The 20,115-nt window shown below is 36.2% G+C and overlaps 5 protein-coding genes across 6 annotated transcripts; all 5 read right to left on the bottom strand.

Moving 5' to 3' along the window:
• Nucleotides 1–124: 124 nt before the first annotated feature.
• Nucleotides 125–2,705, bottom strand: LOC9301872 (pentatricopeptide repeat-containing protein At5g50390, chloroplastic). Its single transcript, XM_002865752.2, has 2 exons — nucleotides 726–2,705; nucleotides 125–638 (listed from the first exon to the last, which is right to left on the bottom strand). Exons 1-2 carry the CDS (start codon nucleotides 2,498–2,500, stop codon nucleotides 308–310), a joined length of 2,106 nt encoding a protein of 701 aa, XP_002865798.1. The 5' UTR covers nucleotides 2,501–2,705; the 3' UTR covers nucleotides 125–307.
• Nucleotides 2,706–3,893: 1,188 nt separating this feature from the next.
• LOC9300139 (probable inactive purple acid phosphatase 27) lies at nucleotides 3,894–7,012 on the bottom strand. Of its 2 annotated transcripts, XM_002865753.2 has the most exons (10): nucleotides 6,563–7,012; nucleotides 6,321–6,412; nucleotides 6,161–6,227; nucleotides 5,969–6,088; nucleotides 5,795–5,887; nucleotides 5,523–5,652; nucleotides 5,348–5,429; nucleotides 5,123–5,255; nucleotides 4,828–5,033; nucleotides 3,894–4,750 (listed from the first exon to the last, which is right to left on the bottom strand). In XM_002865753.2, exons 1-10 carry the CDS (start codon nucleotides 6,971–6,973, stop codon nucleotides 4,009–4,011), a joined length of 2,076 nt encoding a protein of 691 aa, XP_002865799.2. In that variant the 5' UTR covers nucleotides 6,974–7,012; the 3' UTR covers nucleotides 3,894–4,008. The 2 variants fall into 2 exon arrangements, with proteins under 2 accessions (XP_002865799.2, XP_020888269.1); XM_021032610.1 differs by lacking the exon at nucleotides 6,563–7,012 and having other exon boundaries at nucleotides 6,161–6,204; nucleotides 6,321–6,390.
• Nucleotides 7,013–7,780: 768 nt separating this feature from the next.
• Nucleotides 7,781–9,510, bottom strand: LOC9301874. The gene is made up of 5 exons (XM_002865754.2): nucleotides 9,154–9,510; nucleotides 8,824–9,066; nucleotides 8,651–8,729; nucleotides 8,226–8,304; nucleotides 7,781–8,136 (listed from the first exon to the last, which is right to left on the bottom strand). The coding sequence occupies exons 1-5, from the start codon at nucleotides 9,457–9,459 to the stop codon at nucleotides 8,073–8,075; spliced, it is 771 nt and encodes a 256-aa protein (XP_002865800.1). The 5' UTR covers nucleotides 9,460–9,510; the 3' UTR covers nucleotides 7,781–8,072.
• Nucleotides 9,511–15,670: 6,160 nt separating this feature from the next.
• Nucleotides 15,671–18,318, bottom strand: LOC9301877. The gene is made up of 3 exons (XM_002865757.2): nucleotides 16,844–18,318; nucleotides 16,324–16,573; nucleotides 15,671–16,049 (listed from the first exon to the last, which is right to left on the bottom strand). Exons 1-3 carry the CDS (start codon nucleotides 18,115–18,117, stop codon nucleotides 15,873–15,875), a joined length of 1,701 nt encoding a protein of 566 aa, XP_002865803.1. The 5' UTR covers nucleotides 18,118–18,318; the 3' UTR covers nucleotides 15,671–15,872.
• A 292-nt stretch (nucleotides 18,319–18,610) lies between these two features.
• On the bottom strand, nucleotides 18,611–19,127 carry LOC9301878 (defensin-like protein 222). Its single transcript, XM_002865758.2, has 2 exons — nucleotides 19,079–19,127; nucleotides 18,611–18,979 (listed from the first exon to the last, which is right to left on the bottom strand). Exons 1-2 carry the CDS (start codon nucleotides 19,125–19,127, stop codon nucleotides 18,723–18,725), a joined length of 306 nt encoding a protein of 101 aa, XP_002865804.1. The 3' UTR covers nucleotides 18,611–18,722.
• Nucleotides 19,128–20,115: the final 988 nt, after the last annotated feature.

Genomic DNA, 20,115 nt, shown 5'->3' on the forward strand with positions numbered 1-20,115 from the left:
ACCATCAACATTCAATATTTTCGATACATATACATTTGTTATTGTTTATTCATTTTTAGCCAACACATTGATTTTTGTTTTGTTTTTTTTAATGGATATGATATGTTCTTATTCAGTTGAACAAAAGAAACAACTTTAACTTTATTGATAACAATGCTAAAAGAATCATAGAAACCATTACATGATCACACTATTTTCCCTGTGTTATACATATATATATATATATATATATATATAACTTTAGCGTAAAGAAACAAGAACCCATAAACAACAAAAGAACATGGAGTCTACTTCTACTTATGATGATTCACCAATAACCTCCACAAGAACACTTCCCTTCTTTGAAATGATGGAACCGGCTCGCGTCTCTCACTACCATCTCTCTTCCTGTCACCAGAGATATGAACTCAACTACCTTGTGGCAATCTTTGCATATCCTATGGTTCTGAGTTATCTGCAATGGATTCCATTCTGGTGTATTCATCAATCCATAAGCTATGGCAAGTTTCTCGCTGTGATATCGCCCTACTCGTTCTTCTTCCTTCTCATCCACGTCTGGTAGAAGGTTTTTCTCTTCCGCCAAATACCCATACTCGTAAATTTCTTCCATTAGTTCATCAACTTTTTGGTATACTTCCCTGTATCATTTTAGATTTACACATCGTTAGGTTATGATAGTTTGAAATAAAGACAAAGAAAGATTATAGTATTACCACATAATTTACCTTTTCACTGTCTCATTGTAAGAATCAAACCTATCCCCTGAAAGAAAACTGTGAGTCTGATCTCCAACCTCGACCCAAGTACAAGCCGGTATCATGCTTAAACCTTTGCTCTCCAATGTCTCTAAAACTCCTGCAGCTTCTGCAGTTTTTCCCATACTATTGTACATATTATACAGCACAACGTAGTTTCCCAGCTTCTCGGGTCCCATTCCATAGAGTTTTTCAGCAACCACTCTTCCAAGCTCTAAGTTTCCCTGCATCCTACAGGCATTCAAGAGTGCTGCCCACATATTCACCGTTGTTTTCAAAGGAGCTCTTCTGATGAAAGCAATGGCTTCATCTAATAAACCGTCTCTACCCAACAGCTCAATCATGCAGGCATAATGCATCGCCCTTGGTTTGATCCCATGAACCTCACTCATCGATAGAAAAATCTCCCAACCTTGCTCAGATAAACCTGAATAGGCACAAGCTGATAAAACTGCAAGAAATGTGACGTGGTTTGGAGCTACTTTTGCAGCAATCATTCGCTCAAACAACCTAACAGCATCGGTTCCTCTACCATGATTTGCATATCCACCCATCAAAGCGTTCCATGAAATTATATTTTTCCTCGGTAATTTATCGAAAACATATCTAGCAGTATCTACTCTACCCCATTTGCTATAAAAATCCACAAGAGCCGTGTTTGCGACGATTTCTGATTCAAAACCGCTTCGAATTAAACTAGCGTGTGCCTGCTTAGTAAGCTCAAGTTTTGCAAGCCTTGTAGAAATTCTTATCATTATCGAAAGTGTGAACTGGTCCATAGACACACCTGAGTCGCGCATCTCATACAACAAACACAGAGCTTCCTCACTATAACCATGAAGCGCATAACCTGCTACGATATTGTTCCAAGCAACAGTAGTTTTCTCAGGCATACTCTCAAAAGCACATCGAGCATCTTCAATGTCCCCACACTTGCTATACATATCAATCAATCCACACGAGACGAACGTATTATCAACAACTCCTAATTTCAATGCACAAACGTGTAACTGTTTCCCCACATAAACAGACCATAACCCAGCCGACGCACGAAGCATCACCGCAAACGTATGAGTCTCACAATCCGAAAGCTCCTCCCACATCAACTTAAACAGCTCAAAAGCTTCTTCATAGTTCCCAAAATTAACAAACCCGGAAATAATCGAGTTATAAGAAAACAAGTTTCTCTCAGGCATTTCATCAAACAACCTACGTGCATCTATAATCATCCCACACTTGACATGCATCAACAAGATTCTATTCATCATATACTTCTCCGGCTCAAACCCATTACTGATTATAAACCCATAAACCCTTTTAACACACCGAATCGATTTCAAACGAATACAAGCTTCAACTAAAGCATCATAAGTACTAACACCAACCTTAAAACTACATCGAATCTCCAGAATCTCAAACAATTCAAAAGCTTCTCTGAACCTATTACACAAAACCAACTTCTCTATCTGACTACAAATCCTCACACCAGATTTCCTGATCTGGGTATCATCAAAAACCTGATCTTTCGATTCCTCAACATCGATTCTAATTGGTTCTGGTTTCAGCTTTGGTTTTGGTTTCAGCCCTTGAACTACAGAAGAACACGTGATTCTCCCAAATGGATTCTTCCATCTTCTTCCTCGTAACGAGAATTTTCGCGGGAAATTGAAAACCTTTTGATTGGAAGAAGAGTCTCGAATCTCGTCTAACCTTATGCTCTGGTAACGTGCGAGTGGAATCTCCATGATTGGAAGAGAATGAGGTCAATAAGAGAATGAGAGAAAACAGAGGATCCAGACCATACTGGTCGGAATCGTCGAAACAGCTCTGCAATGTCTGAAGCAAAAGGATTTTTGTTGCTGAAAGAAGAAAACCAGAAAAAGAAGAGATTTTTAAATTAGAGAGAAGAAGAGCATCACAGCATCGGGAGCTCCGCTAATGGCAGTTGGAGATGGTTGAGGAGAGAAGCAGGTAAGTAATGAAACTACGTCGTTTTCGACATTACTTGATTTAAATCACTGTTTAATTTAGGAAAAATATTCATGACATTAATCATAGCAAAATATTTGATTGATTGGTGGTAACCAATTCAACGTTTTATGACCTTAATTGTCGTCAAAATTATTAAATTTATTAACTAAGGTTTTCATCTCAAAAATAAGGCGTCAAATGAAAATAGTTTTCTTGTTATTATTTTATTTTAAAGATTATCTTTGACGTTAGAAAAAAAAAATCTAAATTTATGATCACATTTGTTTCATAAGATTAAAAACATCCAACTTAGGTTTGGAATAGGATTCAACAAAAATTTACAATTTGTTTTATCAAAATAAATCCTAATTAGAGTCGGCATAAAATTTGGTTAACCCTCTATATAAAATAGCTTTGTGATTGCAGAGTTTTACACATCATTACTAATTAAGATTTTGGAGCCATGGATGTTACTGCTAAGCCTGCTCTTGTCAATAAATCTCAGACACAACCTTCATCGTGGTGAGACTCCATATCGATATTTTTCTTTATTCATTGTTAATTTTTATAAACATTGGGTACTACATATTAATTAGTACTAGACATATATACATTGGGTTGATAGATTCTCATTAGAAAATTTTTTGGTTGGTGCAGGAAGAAGTGGATACTACTACTAGCATACCAATTGGTGATTCAAGTGTTGCTCTTAGGATTTAACATAGCAACGTCATGGTATATAGAACGTCACAAGATTCCCATAAACACAAGACTTGCCGAATCGTCGTCCATGCAATCTATGAGTTTCTATCTCATGCTCAGCCAACATAGCATCGCTGTCGTGTGGATGGGAGCCGTGATACTATGCAAAACTTATGGTGGGGACAGTACGTTTCAATATTTGTTCGTAGTGGGAAACATCTTAGGATGTTTAAGTAACATCTTAGGTTTCGCCGTCCTCGCATTCCTTTTGTTTACTATTTCTCCTGGTTTAGCTCTTTACTTTCGTTTACTCTTTGTGTTATGTTCCATAGTTACTTTTTTTCATTGTTTGTATATATGCTTTTTAGTTAAAGAGATGTGCAAGAAACAATCATAATCTCATCTTCTTTGATTTTTTGTTTTCCATCATTAATATGAGTTTATTTTCTTTAAAGAATTCTTGCATGTTTCCAAACGTATCCAAATTAAGAAAAATCATTATGTTTTAAGTCTTGAAATCTACAAGGAATCGAAACCAAGACTGTTTCTTTACTATCTCACCATTAAACGCTCGAAGAAATCATGAAGCTAAAGTGGTTGGTTCGCAGCTATCTCGAACACAAGCCAGGACATCTCTGTATTCTCTAAAGATAGTGAAGGAGTCATGCACGGCTCCGTTGCTGCTCTTTTTGTATTCGAAGAGAAGTGAGGAGTGATCGAAAGCCGTCAACTTCACAAACCCGTAATCATAGTCTCTGAAGATACTCCAGTTGGGTTTCAGCGAGCTGAACGAAGACAAGTGACTTCCTGCACCACCAACAACTACGTGTATAGTTCCTTTGAAGGCTCCTGAGTAGTGACTCTTTGCATTGTCCATACATTGGTTCTGGTAAATGGGGCAGGTTCTCTCGTAGTTATGGACATGGCCGTAGAACGCAACGTCTACTTTATACTTCTGCCATAGCTTTTGCAAGCTCTCTCTTCCCATAGGCTCTTCAAAGGAACCTTCTTGGCCATACCAATCGTTTGTTGAATAACCGAGGACACGATGAGCAATAAAAATCAACCAAGGCTGAGTCTTTCTGTCTACAGAGGCAAGACAACGCTCTATGAATCGGTATTGCTCCGACCCTTCTCTCCAATCATGTTCTGTGTCCGCTACACAGAACCGAAACATTCCATAATCCGCAGAGTACCAGAACTTAGCTTTATTCTCAGCAGGAAAATCAAACATTGTTTCTGCAGGAACCCCACACTCCCCTCCAGAGTCTTTACCGCCATAGAAAGATCCAGAGTTTGGCCAATCCCGCTCATGGTTTCCACTGAATAGTTAAACAAGTTAAGGACAAGAATCTGAAAACAGTTACAGCAAAGCCTGATATGGCCCGGGGAGGCTAACCTTGCGATCATGTATGGAACAGTAGAAGCAATAGGTTCAACTTGAGCTGTGAACTGATCCCACTGTGAGATGTAACCATTTGCGTAAGTGATATCTCCAATGTGGAAAACAATGTCAATGTTCTTCAAGTCCTTGATGAGTTGGTCAGTGGTGTTGAGGGAACCAGGCTGATAATCATTGTACTCGTTTGACCCATCCCGCTCTCCCTTCAAATACATAATTACCGAAACATAAGTCCTGAGAGGAAACACTTAGACAAGGCAATGTTTTTGTAAAGAAAACACTAAGTAAGTACCTTCCCCATGTCCCCGAAGATTATGACCCGTTGTAACGAGTCTTGTCCAGGATACGGAGAGGACTTGAAGGTGAAATTCTTGCTCCAAATTATCGATCCATTCATCAACTCATGACCCATCCTGTATGTGTACCTTGTAGTAGATGATCCAGAAATTTACAAAACGGTTATCCCAACGATGTGTTTAAACAAGAAACGAATTTGACTTCTAAACAGTGTATATACTTGAGGTTTGGCCAAAGATCTTTCAAGAAAGCAGTGTGGATGAAACCCGGATCGCGCCAACCAACAGTACGAGCAGGAGCACCTTCGTTAAACCGTGTAGTAAGAATCAAAATTCAAATCCAGATAAAGAGCAGAGTGCATAGATTTTGTTGTTTCATACTCAAAGGGAACATACCACACATGTTGTTTCTGGTAAAGGTCAAGGTACCAGCTGGTGATCTTCTACTTTGAGTTCCCTTCCGACTCCATTCCACAAACGGAACAGCTTCGCCTATGCTATAACCGCTTGTCCATGTTACGCTCATCTATCAGAATCATAGTACAAAGTATGTTTCAGTTCAGTTATCAAGATAGATGTATCGATTTGAGAGTTTTTGTTGCTATAAAGCTTTGATTAAACATGTTTTCTAAGAAAGTAATAATTGACTCAGGCAGTGGAAAACTTACTTCGTCCCAATTCTTCCCTAAAGCAAGACGCGGATAAACAGGAGCTTTAGGATTGATAAATGATACATGATTTGAAATCGCGACAAGAGTTGGCTGTAAACAGCAATAAAACAGATCAACGAGAGTCCATTTGGAAATAGAAGACAAACTTGAGAGGTTGTGTAATCAACAAACATTTGAGAGTCCCCCTGTGAAGAGGGCAAAGGAGAAATCAGCTCTCTGGTTTATAAGAATGAACTTCAAAACCGCATTCCCGGTCTTCATATAGTCAGGGTTGGACTTGGCATACATGTACTGTCACATTAAGAAAACTAAATGAAATGAGATGAAAGTTGAGAAAATCAATAGTCAAAATGTAATGGAAACCTTGATAGGAGCTGAGCAAATAAATGGTGCTATCTCTTTGCCATCTGTTGGAGCACAAGAAGATGAGCTTGAAGAAGAGAAACACAAAGACAAGTTGTTAACAGTAACACATCAAGCATAGTATGATGCATAAAAAGAGTTTGATAAATGTGAAAAATACTCGAAGTTTGCCGGTGAGAAGACTCCAACCCAATCGTCTGAAGAAGGCTCCGGATTTGAAATATCAACATTTACCCATTCTGTGTCCTCACCCTGTAGCAGCAGCAAATCATCAAAAACTAAATCATATTTCAGAGTTTTGACTTCTTGATTACACAAATTTTTTTGGTATTGGAATCAGTCTATAGGAAAGACCAAAGAACATAAGATAACTCAGTTTGGTCTGATGCTAAGTTTGTTTACCTGGGAACCAAGAACAAGAGGGGAAGCGTGAATGGAAGCAGAGTGATACAGAGCAAAATTTATGGTATAAATATCAATTTGAGACAGTGCTTGATCACCACGTCCATATTCTTGACTTGAACACAAGCTTGAAGCCACCTGCACGATGAACCACAGAAGCACAAACAAAAAATTCCTAGCCATCATCGCGAGTTGTAACTTTCTCTTCTTTGCAGTGACAGATAGATGAAAATCAGATGCTAAAACCCCTAAAGAATCTTTTAATTTTTCAAAGATTAAATCTTTGCAATCGCATGATATTTGAATTTCAGAACTCTGGGTTTTTTGTTCAAGTACATCCCCTCCCTCGAAGACGTTTGGGAGGAAAAGACAGAACACAAGTTTTCTTTTTTTAGGAGGAAGACAGAACATAGAGAACTTGTTTCTGATTTTTTACTTGTAAAATAATTGTAATCGAGTGAGCACATAATGTCGTAACATTATCAAGTTCCAAATGTTTTTTTTTTTTTACTTTTCTATCATTTTACCTAAAGTCCTAAATGAGTAAATGGTACATATAAAAAGAGCCAATCGGAATGTAAGGAGGCTTGAGTTGGAAGTAGACTCGAAGTTGGTGGTTGGTTAGTGAGCGACATCCCCTGTCTTTCCTTGTACGTTTGTGCCATGACTTTCTATCGAGGACTGGATAGTCCGTATTGGTCACGTGTATAGGAAGGCTAACCGTCTAGCTGACGGGTTAGCTAACTATGCTTTTTCCTTGCCTATTGGTTTTCATTCTTGTATTGTTGTTCCGGATGTTGTTGATTCGTTACTTAGCGACGATGTTATTGGGTCTGTGCGCCCAAGGCGAGTACCCTCGTAGTTTTAATTTTCTTTTATTTTAATAAATGGGGGCTAGACCCCCTTTTCAGACCAAAAAAAAAAAGAGCCAATCAGAAAAAGATGAATATGAATATTAAAGAATTTTATTTCATTTATTTTTCTATAGTAAAGGAATATATCCCTTTGATTTTTGTTTTGTTTTCTTTTCATTCTTTTTATTAAAGTGAAAAAAAAATGCAGATACTGTATTTACCATATTTTATCAAACTGATTAGACAACCAGTTGTGCTCTAAATGATTGGGAAAAAAAAAACAGAACCATATGATCCTGTCTTGAAACATAAAATCCACCGTAATACAACAAGGTTATTTCTCAAAAAAAAAAAACAAAATTAGTGAAAGAAATTTCGTCACATCCAATCTGATTAAAACATCATCTCTTGAAGATTTTACTCTCATGAAGAGTAAGAGTATCTCTCTCTACATAATGCTGGATTTGGTTTCCTTTTGGATAAGATATTATTGTTGACATTGGAAAAGATTACAAATTACATTCACAAAACTAGACTCCATCTGATATTGGATACAGCTACATGACCTTACAATCTGACAAACACTTCTACAGCACCAAAGCAGAGAACATACTTACAGAGATAATCCAAATGCCAGCTTCTGGTATATAAGTTGTTCATCTGTTTCCTATCCGAGGCTTTGAAAAGTGCGGAGCCAGTCTCTTCTCGAGCTCGACCAAGCTGGAAATTATATAAAGGAATATGCGTAATGAGAATTATATCATAAGTTTCTGCTATCTCATAAGTGAGTTTTGGGAATTCTGACTTACATTTCAAATCTGCGTTTAGCTTCTTTCTGTTTCGTCCGGTAAAGGTCACTGTCTTTTGGTATGTTGCTCATCGGGTCAGCTACACATATTGTACACAAGATTAAGAACAACATTACATCACTTACATATCCCATTTAAGTATAGACATCAAGGAAACAATAAGATCCATACGATTTTAACACGGAAATACACATGAATGTTACCTAACTTGATAGATCCACTTAGATAATTTTAAAGAGTGTCACCAAATGTCTATTACACTATCGAATGTTATCTAACTTCACCGATCGACTTGCATCTAAAGAGTGTTAGTAAATGTCTATCAACTAAACATATCTTCAACATGAAGAGCAGAAAACTTTTACATTTAGGGATCTAGCTACAATATGTTACCAAATCGGATTATATAGAGGAAATAGCATTACCAGAAAGCGTAGCAAGGTGTTTATCGCCAAATTCTTTGTGAACTTCCATCGCAGTTGCTCGGCTTAGCCGGATTAATCCCTAATCAAAATGCCAAAAGAAGTTATTGACATTGCAAATTAAACTCAAGAAAGAGATAAAAGCAGTAGACTTTGGAAGAAGAAAAAAAGCTAACCTTCTTCTCCTTCCTCTTAAGTATCTTAAGATGACATTTCTTGACATAATGAGTCAAATGATAACGAGAATGCCTAGAAGAAAGTTCTTGTTTAACCTCAGGATTCGCATCAAGCCACTCAGAAATATCCTTAGATTTCACCAACTCTCCATGATCCAATGACTCTAACCACGAATACACTGGTAACCACTGATCAGTCCTCTGAAATCGAGCTGGATGTTGTTGATCTGCTTCCACATTTTGCTGTATATATCATTATTCACAAAATCAATCAAAAATGTCGAATTTTAATTTACAGTATCATCATCAATCAATGAGTGACGACGTTACCTCGTTTTGATCAGATGATGGTGTTGGTCTCATGTAATGTTGGATTGAGAGGAGACGATCTACGATCTCAGAGCGAGGCATGTGGCGGAGATCCGCCGGTAAGGAATCTAAGTTGGTGCCGATCCACGTCTCCACTTCGCCGGAGCTTACAACGGCTTTGGCATCGGGGAAAGCGGAGACCCAAGCTTGAGCCATTGTCTCCCATTCTTGAGATGGCTCGGTTCGCTGGTTCGGGTTTGAGATTTTTTCATCCGATTCCAATTGCTGCTGCCTCTTTTCATCTTCTAGGGTTTCGTCACTCGACATTTGTTTCTTTAACACAGTCGCCAAAATGTTGTAATCTTTAAATAAAATAGTACTTTTAGGTATCCACAACAAAAATGAAACAGTAAATAAAGTACTTTCCTTGAAAATTGAAAATTACAAATTCAGTGTTTTACTGCTTTTAGGGCATCTCTAAAACCATGACTATCAATACGCTCTTAGAAGAATCTTAGGTAAATCTTAAGTATTAAAAAATATTTAATTAAATGGCAAATGGTTATTATTGGTAAGAAAAGTAAGAAACTTTCTAAGAACCAAAGTTAACAACCTCCCAATAATGTTGCTCTATATGGGCTTATACTTCAGATGGGAGATATTCAGTGAAAAGTGGCAATTGGGTGCTTAACCGGGAAGCTACAGCTATGGAAGTGATCTCAGGGAACACTCAAGACAACAACAAGCTAAAAGAAAAGATTTGGGACATCCCAACCGCTCCAAAAATCAAATTATTTCTCTGGCGGGTGTTGTCGGGAGCCTTGGCGATAGCAGAATGTTTACGTAACCATGGGCTACATATTAATCCTATATGTCAGATTTGTAAGATTGAGGAAGAGACGGTTACACATGTTCTATTTGGGTGTTCTTTGGCAGCTCAGGTATGGATTAAAACAAGCTTGCCCTTACCGGTCCAAGGCTTCTCTGTTGCCATTGGAGCAAACATTGAGTATGTTCTGAAACTCATGGCGAGAGGTGAATTACCTTTACAAATAAGGCAGGCAATTCCTTGGATTTTATGGGAAATTTGGAAAGCTCGGAATTCAACTCTATATGCGGACAAAGTGAATGATCACAACATTCTTCTCGCCTCTGCCATTGAAGAAGCAGAAGAATGGATTCAACAAAATAACAATTTGGTGCAGGAAGTGAATAGAGAGAATTATCGTCACAGGATAGGAGTCAATCGTTGGATTAAACCGGCGCTGGGAGTCTTAAAGTGTAATGTTCATATTTCCTTGGTGAATGACAAGGCTCTCTGTGGTGGTGCGTGGCTTCTACGGGATCACTCCGGTCACGCTCTGTTCCATGCTAGGGATGCTTTCACACCTTTTGTGAACAGAATTGCGGCGGAGTTACACGGGCTACTTTGGTGTTTGCAAAGCTTGCGTGATTTTCATATCTTTTCTTGCGAAATTTGGTCAGATTGTGGAGCTGCGATTGCGGCAATTGAGTCACCAGCAGCATGGCCTAAATACCGCGCGCAGCTGGACAAGTTAACTACAGTGATACGGGTGATGCGAGGGATCAACTTCAAACTCTCTCCACCGAAAGCTAATTTATTGGCTAAGGATATCGCATGTAGTGTTACTCGGGAAGGACGTCTCAATTCGTATTTGGCGTCAGGAGGTCCGGCATGGTTGCATGATCGTCTAGAACGAGAGCGACTTCAAGGGAGCTAAGTCTCTGTTTTTGAGTTACGTCACTCTGTTTTTGCTAATGTTCTGTTTTTATTGGTTTGTGTGGTTTGTACTTCTGTTTTGAACTTTCCATAGCTTTAATAATATTACTCAGCGACAAAAAAAAAAAAAATAGTGCTCCAAATCTTGCTTTAAACTCTATATTTGGTGTAAAATCACTCCAATAGTGCTCTATATCTTGCTCCAAAAATAGAGATATGAATAGTATTGCTCCACAACTTTTTTATTTACAAACTACCCCCTCAGTTTTAATATATTATAATTTTATACCTAAACAAAATTATATAACTAAATTATTTTATACCTCATAAATTTATATTAAAAATCATAGTTACTAAACTAATTTAAATTTTAAAATATAACAAAACATATATTAAATTAGAAAACAATGACATCACAAATGATAAACTAAAAATACATAAACTAAATTAAACTTTAAAAAAAAAAAAACTTAAACACACCATAAACTAGTGATTTAATAATCGGGAAGGTCGCTTCCGGATCCACTAAGATTATCAAAATATTGACCAAACGAAGTAGATGCCGACGGTGCTTGTTGATCAAGTCTTTTCTTTAAGATTTTTGCTTGTTCAGATTGAAGATACGCACGGAGATTTGGATCTTCTATGGAATTTAAGTCTCGATATAAAACTTTGTTTTCTTCTTTTAGTTCTTTCAATGCTAAATTCTTAATTTGTATCTCCAAGTATTGTTATCTTTGTGCTCTTGTCTTCTTTAGTTGCTCCACGAGTTGTTTATTCCCTTCTTCCAAAGTCTTGATAACATTCGATGTTTGATCATCGTTTTTTCTTTTCAATTTTTATTTTTTCACTCCACTTGGTCGTTGAGATGGAGATCCGCCAATAATGTCATCTTCGTCATCTAAATTAAGAGAAAACGAAGATAAACCTGGAGACGCTTGTGTAACAGAATCGGGAGTAGGATTTTCCGACTCTGAAGATGTATATCCGAAACCGCATAGATTTGATACTTTTCTAGTCGGAGTGGCACCATCTTTAAACTTTTCAAAGTTTTTAATAATGTTCCACACATGATCAAATTTCCAACCAGATTTGAAATTTTGATCTTGCATTAGCATTTCTTTCGCTTGATTGAACTGCATATAAATTAAATAAATATATATAAATAAATAAATATTCAAACAATACTAAGGAAATCATAAAAATATATAGAAAACTCACTATATCATCACTTGATGCACCACTTGAACGTCGATTTTCACATTGTTTGATGCATGCATGTACTTTTCTTATAGCTTTCTCAATAGTTTGTAATCAACACCGAAGAGATTTTTTTGAACGTTCACTCCAAGTTGGATTTTTTCCATTTTCGAAAGATTCTGCCACACGATCCCAAAAACGGTCGGATGATTGGTAAACACCGGTGATTGGATCTTGAGAAATTTCTATATAAACTTGACATAAAAACTTATCTTCTTCTTTAGAATATCCAGTAGAATGAAAACGAGACATTATAGTTTGGAAAATAAGAAAAGGTGGAGATATGTATAGAAAATAGTGGAATGGTTGGATGTTGTGAGTGGAACTAAAAATCAATTATGTTATTTATAGAAGATTCTAACATTTTTTTTTTTAATTTACTATGATAAGATTTGACAATACAATGATAAAGTGATTCAAAGATTCTCACATTTTACAATTCACTATGAGATGAGATAAGACAATGTCAAAAATATAACAAGATTCCCATGTTTCTCAATCAACTACGACAAGATTTAACAATTCACTATGAGATAAGACAATACAATATGAAAAAGATAACAAGATTCCCATGTTTCTCAATCAACTACGACAAGATTTAACAATTCACTATGAGAAAATGCTCATGATAGATTGTTCAATGATTATTTCTCAGAAACCCCGGTTTATAATGATGCTATGTTTCGGAGAAGGTATCGTATGTCTCGTTCTCTATTCCTCTGTATTATTAATGCAGTTGAAGCTCATGACAAGTACTTCACACAAAGAAGGGATACAACTGGTAGACTTGGATTAACATCTCTTCAGAAAGGAACAGCCGTGTTTCGGATGCTAGCGTATGGTTTACCAGCAGATGTCACAGATGAGTACGTTAAGATAGGTGAATCAACGGCAATTGAAAGTTTGAAAAGATTTTGTCGAGCCATAGTGGATATATTTTCGCAACAATACTTACGATCACCAACAACTAATGATGTTGCAAGGCTTGTTTACATTGATGAAAAACGGGGTTTTCCAGGGATGTTAGGTAGCTTGGATTACATGCATTGGAAGTGGAAAAATTGTCCTACCGGTTGGGCTGGACAATTTGCGGGTCGTAGTGGATCACCAACGATAATTCTTGAAGTTGTGGCAGATTATGATCTTTGGATGTGGCATGCTTATTTCGGAATGCCAGGCACCATTAATGACATCAACGTATTGGAGACTTCTCACCTTTTCTCCAATCTTGCTCAAGGTATAGCTCCTCCTGCTAATTATGTCATTCAAGGAAAAGAATATGATATGGGTTATTACTTGGCTGATGGCATATATCCAAAATGGTCTACCATAGTGCAAACTATTCACGAGCCAAGGGGTCCTAAAAAAAAAAAATTTGCTACGCAACAAGAAGCATGTAGGAAAGATGTGGAATGTGCTTTTGGAGTTCTCCAATCGCGTTTCGCAATTGTGAAAGGACCGGTTCGGTTTTGGGAAAAAAAATGTGATACATGATATAATGACTACATGTATAATCTTACATAACATGATAATCGAAGATGAACGTGATCTTGATGCGCCAATTGAAGTTGGAAGAGAAGCTTCACCTCCAGAGGTCGAGATGGCGGGGGATGAGAATACCCGATTTCAAGAATTTCTTGCTTGATATAAACAAATCAAAGACAAAGAAGCTCATTTCTCACTTCGAAATGCATTAGTCGATCATTTGTGGGAGAATTACGCTAATGATGAATCTTAAATAAAAATGTATTAATCTTTCGATTTTCTATTTATGTGTTGTAATAAAATTTTATTTTTAATAATATAGTTTTATTAGATATTAGTTTAAAAAAATACTATATGGGTAGAATTTGCAAACTTTGAAAGTGAAGGACTATATGAGAAATTAAAATAAAATATTTATTTTAGAGCAAAAAATAGAATCAACTATTGGAGCAAACCATTGCTCTATTTTTAGAGAACTCCAAATTTAGAGCAAAAAAATAAAGCCAACCATTGGAGATGGTCTTAATAGAGAAACTAGGTCGAAATCCGCGCTCCGCCGCGGAATATTTTTAAATGATTTTTTCAAATATTGAAGAAATGATTTTAATTAAATATTTAATATTTAAAATAATTTGAATGCAACAAAAGAACCATTCAAATTGGAATGTTAAACCGAGACCAAACCGTAAATCAATTTAGTATTCGGATAAAATTTGTATCCCGAAAAAGTCAGAAAACGATCATATTTTCTGAAAAAACATATGAACAAAGGAGAGAGATAGATTAGATAAACAGTTAAACGGAGAAATAAAAAAGAAAGATTTTTATTTTCATCTCTGAAAGACTTTCACTAATGAGAGCCAATAAGAGACGATTGCTTCACTGTGTGTCTAAAAGAGTTTGGATCTATGGCGGTGTTCCGCAATCAAACTCTAAATCTCCTACGTCTTCTTCTCAGCGACTGATGGAATTGGAATCTGAATTCAGTCCCCACAAGTAAATCTCTTTTTTTTTTCTCTTAGTTTTTACTCAAGTTTCCGTTTTTGTTTTTTTTCCAATTTGAATATTTGTCAATGCAATCGTTGAGCTTTTTATTTTTTGACAAAAGTTATGATATTTGGTTCGATCAGACTTATATGTATATGGACATGTCATAGCTGTATAGAACTCATGACTTAGATACTTGAGAATATGTTATATGGAATGATCATCTTTGATTTTAATGTTCCTTATGCATACTTGATTCATATGTTGCAGAGGCGTAAAAGGCTAAGAGATTTGTTTGTTTGTTTTTCAGAATTTGAAAAATGAAATTTTGTTTTATTATAGGAGTATAGAACGTTACTCAAATGATTTTTAGTTATTCATTAAGATTCATGATAACGCTTAATAAATCTGATAGTATTTTATTGCAATGGTTCTTATCCAATTTGATTTGTATCCAGTTTTATCCAAAAGGTAAAACATTACAAGTAAATTGAAGTCCAACAACCCTATTCTAAAATATTAAGCCCATATGTTAGAGCCCAAGAAAAGCAGGAGGGATGATTAGTGGCAAAAAAATCTGATGTGTATTAATCTAAATGTTTTCATTGGATGATGATTTTAATGATGTGTCATGCCTTGAATACTCCAAAAAGTTGATGTGTCGGGAGAGAAACTTTAGTGTTTTTATTGTATTGATTCGCTAAAATTGGAGTCAGAGGCTATGCAAGTAAATGGAGAACTACGAAAATTACCTTTAGTGAAATAACAAACTACTGGTACAACTACGAAAATTATGATTTTCTTACTAATTGTCTTACAAAAGTTATAATTAATGGAAGATTAGCCTGTCTTTGAACAGTCATTTATTTGTTTTTATACTTTACATGTATTTAAGTTTTTGGTTTGTAGATACTTTTTACTCCAATGAATAAAGGAAATATATGTTTAACCCAATTGAAAATCGAATGCGCAATTAACAAGTAAACACCCCATTTCTGGAAGAAACAATCTCCATGACTGAAAGGCTAGAGCCAATATACAAATTTTCAATGTCCAAGAAATTAGTTGTGTTGTTGTAAGAAACTGAGGCTCTTTCTATTGATACATACACTCTGTCTGTCCATCAGAGTCCATGAGTGTCACAAAAAATGAATTGGAAAGTATCCAAAACTCGATTCTATAATTACACATATACAATTCAACTAGAAGACGAGAACAATAGATTCTGAGAACATTTCAAAGTTTGTAAGAAAAAAGATGTGCTTACTTATTCATCTTCTGCTATGAAGTTTGGCTCTTCCCCTCGACAGAGGTACTCATCGCATGTAGAGGATGTTCCCCAATCTTTCCTTAGTCTCAAGATATCCTCTGTGAAAGTTGATCCCGAGGCTCCAATGAAGACGCTGGACATGGCGCATATTGTTTTATCAAGCATTGCATCCACCTAAACATTTGCATGAAGATTATAATTTAGCCCATGCCATGTTTGATACATCTCACGCTATGACGTTAATAGTGATTCAATATACAATTAGGATTTCTATTATTCTACAAGATTCATAAAACTATAAGCTTTTATTTCTGTTAAAGAGCAATCAAATGCAAACCGCAGAGAACCAAGGAAAAGTAAACATGTTTCCATGAGATTCTATGCTTTGGTTTCAACCATAAACAAAAGTGTAAAAAGGCTCAAGGAAGAGAAGCAGTAAAATTCTTACCTGGGAGTCATCCTCTATACCATGTCGATATAGCAATGCGTCCCACTTTTCAGCTGAATTACGAGGTGGACGTTTGACAAGAGGCACAATTTTTCCATCTACCACAACAAGTGACTGAAGCAGACTTGTTTCACTTTCTGCAGCATCTGTTGAAAGATAGATGACTGCGCCATTGGATCTTTCCACTATCCGAGCGATGCACTCTGCAGCTTGTGGAATTGGATAGAAGCAACTTGGCGATTTTGCGTTACTGCCATGAAAAAGGTTCTCCATTTTCAGAAAACTACAAGTCTAACCTGGCCCCTAATCTAGTTTTAGGAAATCCATCTCAGTAAAATATCGTAATACTACGGTGCAGTGCCTACGTGGTGTGAATGTAATATACTAACCGGATAGATTCACAAACAAGAATGGAATATTGTTTTCATAATCCCATTCTGTAAAGTATGAGCTACACTATAAAATTCAGGGTAATGTACCCAAGAAAGCAAGTTGAAAAAGCCATATGAAAAAGCCATACCAGAATTTGAGGAACCCATGTCTGCGAAAATGAAGTGCGATGAAATTCTTTCCCAAGAAGGTCTGGATGAATCTCTGTGCAGTCAACAAAATCAGCTTACTGGGTTCGATCAGGGTCTTGCACTTGTGGTTAATAGGTCCACCAGGCTGCATCACCCAATCTTGCTCCATATCAGCATAGAAAACATCCCCGATGGCGATCACGTCATCATCAGACTTGAACTTTGTCTGTACGTCTTGCACAGTTCTCTTGCTCGGCTTCTTTATGTCTTCACTCCAAGGAGCCTCAAGCTTCCCATCAATGGAAATCCCCAAACCTTTCAGCTTCTTAATATGCTCCTCATCCACATAACAAAGCTGTGGTGACGAGAAGTAACATATGAACCGGTCAATACGAAAATGATTCTTTTTCGCCTTTTCCTTAAATTGATCAAAAGAAACAACAACATTTCGTCCCAAGCAAGTATTAATCCCCTCTATGTCTATCACTCTATCATACTGGTAATCAAACTTTGAGCTAGGTATCACCAAAACTCGATCCAACAATGCAGCAAAGAACATATGTTTCTCTAAGCAAATCAAATGGTTACTCATTTGACCCGAGAGACATATAGCGAATAGAAACTTATCCGATCTCGGCTTCCACTCTACAGTTTTCCGATCTGACAACTTCTGATCCACTTTTCTACATCTATCGTATGAGAAATTCACCGAATCAACTTCCGTGCCACCGGAGTAATTGCTACTCCTGTGTGGTGATAGAAGCACATTTTGGATCTCCTTATTCAATGAAATCTGCTTCGATACAGCAGATTTCACATCCTCAAACAACACAGACGATCTCAAATCATTCTCCGATTGATTAAGAGAAGGATTCACCAACGTACCGTTCCAAAGAGAGAGAAGCGCAAGCTGTTGTTGTCTCAGAAGATACAAAGCACGAAGCTCAGATTCCTTGACACGATTCGACAATGGATCCAGCTTAAAACTCGAGAAATTCGCCGAAAACAGTTCACGAGGATCAGTGAGTAAGAAGAGAAGGCCGATTGAGATAATTAGAGAGACGAAGACAATGACGTAACGCTTATTGAGCGAGATCTTCCAACGGCGTTGAACTCGCTGCAAAATGTCTTCGATCTGAAACGCCGATCTCTGATTCCCGCCGGTTGTTGTGGCGGTAGAGGAAATTGGATCTTCCCGGTGACGGATTCGAGTATCGTTTTGGGGAATCAAATGCTGGTGGTCTTCTTCATCGTCCGACGAGTTTCGCTCCATCGCCGAAGAGTGAATGAGCTCACGAAACCTAACAGTACGATTCTACACTCAATTTCTAGGAAAATGAAACTACATTGAAGAAGAAGAAGAAGTAATGATAGAGTAGAGAGATTAAGCGTGAAGAAGAAGATTAATAATTTCTTCTGTAACTAACTAAACGAGTCAGTGAGATGGTGACAGTGGGTGGAGGAGATTAAGTCGGTACCAGTCATACCGGGTTTAATTGATGAAAAATGATTGGTAAAATCTCTTATTTGCAATACAAAGAACACAGCAACGTCGTATGAACCGTATAGATATATATATTTGAAAAAGTTAATTTTTTTTTTTATCAAATAATAAATAAATTAGCATGAAAAAGTAAAAGAAGAGAATTTAAGATTTATAACACGTGGCAAATGGAGGAAGCTGCAATTATTTGAAAAGTTACTGTTGATTTAGTAAATATAGATTTTAAATTATTTATAAATGTGTATTTATTATATTTAGTCATTAAGTGGGTGGTGATTTGAGCTGAAAATAACGTATGTCATAAAATTTACTCAATTTGTATAATATGAATATATTAGTTCATTGTATTTTATATGTAGGTATTTCAAAACAAACTACAATCCCACACCAATAGTTCTTATAGAGCAATGACATACAAACCAACGACATTCACCAATAATCCGTTTCTTTCTCAAACAATGATGTGCACATTCTTGACAGAAACCAACTCTGTTGCGAGCATGCGAAACTCCTAGACGTTCATCTGGTGGAAGTTCATCTTCTGATTTTAAATCAACTAGAGAGTTCGTTGTTGGATAGAAAGAATGAGATTTCTCTTCCGAATAAGATTTCACCGTAGCATTTGACGTACCTATTTTAAATCAAAATATATATTATATCAAATTAAAATTTCAAAGGAAATTAAAAAAAAAATCTACATAGTATCTTCATTAACGAAAATGAAACTTACATGACAAAACAAAGATCACAAGAGTTGAAAGCAAAAAAATTGTCCTCATTTCTATTTTCAAGAGTTTGATAAAAATTCAAAAAAAAAAGAGAATATCAATTAAGTTGATTTTGCTAATTGTTTGACTTTGGAGTAATGTAGTTACTAAAAGTAGATAGTGTCATATTTATATACTTTTTTCAGTTATGTTACGCATGAGTTAATGTTTTTAATCGACGTTTTTGTTATAAATGAAGGTTAAAGAATCTATTTTATTTATAGTTCAAATATAACTTACTTATAGAAGTGTATTTATTATATCTAGTAATCAATTCGTCATTTAAGATAAAAATAACCTATATCTTAAAAATTTACTCAATTAGTATAAGATATGAATTATAAACTAGAAAATACAAACTAAGACGTGCAAATTCAAAAGCGGATAACTTGGCACGAAATGTTCGTACCCAACCGCATCTAACTACCTATGTAAACAATATCCCCAGAATTGGCTTGTATAAGCTAATCTAATAAAGTTGTTGACAAAAAAAAAAGATTATTGTGTATGAGATTAGGCCTGGGCATAAAACCCGAAATCCGAAAACCGATCCGAAAAATCCGGAACCGAACCCGAACCGAATAGTCACAAAATCCGAACGGATAATGAATTCTTCTATCCGAATCACCCGAACCGAATCCGATCCAAACCGAAAACCGAAAGGATATCCGAAAACCGGAAATAAAAATTATATATCCAAAAATATTAGTTCTATTTAGTTGTAATTTTATAGCAAATAATAATAATATCCTAGATTTCGGAAAAATTTTAGTTATATTTGTTAAAATTATACATATTTTTGCAAAATTTAATTAAATTTTAGTGAGATTAAACCAATTTTTATTAACATTGAACTATTTTTAAGTTTTTTTTTTCCCAAAAACTGATCCGAATCCGACACCTATCTGAACCGAAACCGAACCGATGACTCATAAAATCCGAACGGATAATAAATTCTCCTACCCAAATTATCCGAATCCGAATATATCCGAACCGAAAC

Source organism: Arabidopsis lyrata (assembly GCF_000004255.2).
Source record: "Arabidopsis lyrata subsp. lyrata unplaced genomic scaffold ARALYscaffold_8, whole genome shotgun sequence".
Classification (NCBI taxonomy): Eukaryota; Viridiplantae; Streptophyta; class Magnoliopsida; order Brassicales; family Brassicaceae; genus Arabidopsis; species Arabidopsis lyrata.

What these genes read in the sequence shown, in the direction of transcription:
- LOC9301872 (XM_002865752.2), bottom strand. Translation starts at nt 2,500, where the DNA reads ATGGAGATTCCACTCGCACGTTACCAGAGCATAAGGTTAGACGAGATT. An exon ending in TACAATGAGACAGTGAAAAG is followed by an intron (nt 639 to 725) that starts GTAAATTATGTG and finishes AAAATGATACAG; the next exon opens with GGAAGTATACCAAAAAGTTG.
- LOC9300139 (XM_002865753.2), bottom strand. Translation starts at nt 6,973, where the DNA reads ATGTTCTGTCTTCCTCCTAAAAAAAGAAAACTTGTGTTCTGTCTTTTC. An exon ending in TTTGCTCAGCTCCTATCAAG is followed by an intron (nt 6,089 to 6,160) that starts GTTTCCATTACA and finishes TTAATGTGACAG; the next exon opens with TACATGTATGCCAAGTCCAA. An exon ending in GATCTTTGGCCAAACCTCAA is followed by an intron (nt 5,256 to 5,347) that starts GTATATACACTG and finishes ATCTACTACAAG; the next exon opens with GTACACATACAGGATGGGTC.
- LOC9301874 (XM_002865754.2), bottom strand. Translation starts at nt 9,459, where the DNA reads ATGTCGAGTGACGAAACCCTAGAAGATGAAAAGAGGCAGCAGCAATTG. An exon ending in CATCATCTGATCAAAACGAG is followed by an intron (nt 9,067 to 9,153) that starts GTAACGTCGTCA and finishes TGATATATACAG; the next exon opens with CAAAATGTGGAAGCAGATCA. An exon ending in TTAAGAGGAAGGAGAAGAAG is followed by an intron (nt 8,730 to 8,823) that starts GTTAGCTTTTTT and finishes CATTTTGATTAG; the next exon opens with GGATTAATCCGGCTAAGCCG.
- LOC9301877 (XM_002865757.2), bottom strand. Translation starts at nt 18,117, where the DNA reads ATGGAGCGAAACTCGTCGGACGATGAAGAAGACCACCAGCATTTGATT. An exon ending in CATGGGTTCCTCAAATTCTG is followed by an intron (nt 16,574 to 16,843) that starts GTATGGCTTTTT and finishes TTTTCATGGCAG; the next exon opens with TAACGCAAAATCGCCAAGTT. An exon ending in GTATAGAGGATGACTCCCAG is followed by an intron (nt 16,050 to 16,323) that starts GTAAGAATTTTA and finishes GCAAATGTTTAG; the next exon opens with GTGGATGCAATGCTTGATAA.
- LOC9301878 (XM_002865758.2), bottom strand. Translation starts at nt 19,127, where the DNA reads ATGAGGACAATTTTTTTGCTTTCAACTCTTGTGATCTTTGTTTTGTCA. An exon ending in TGTGATCTTTGTTTTGTCAT is followed by an intron (nt 18,980 to 19,078) that starts GTAAGTTTCATT and finishes GATTTAAAATAG; the next exon opens with GTACGTCAAATGCTACGGTG.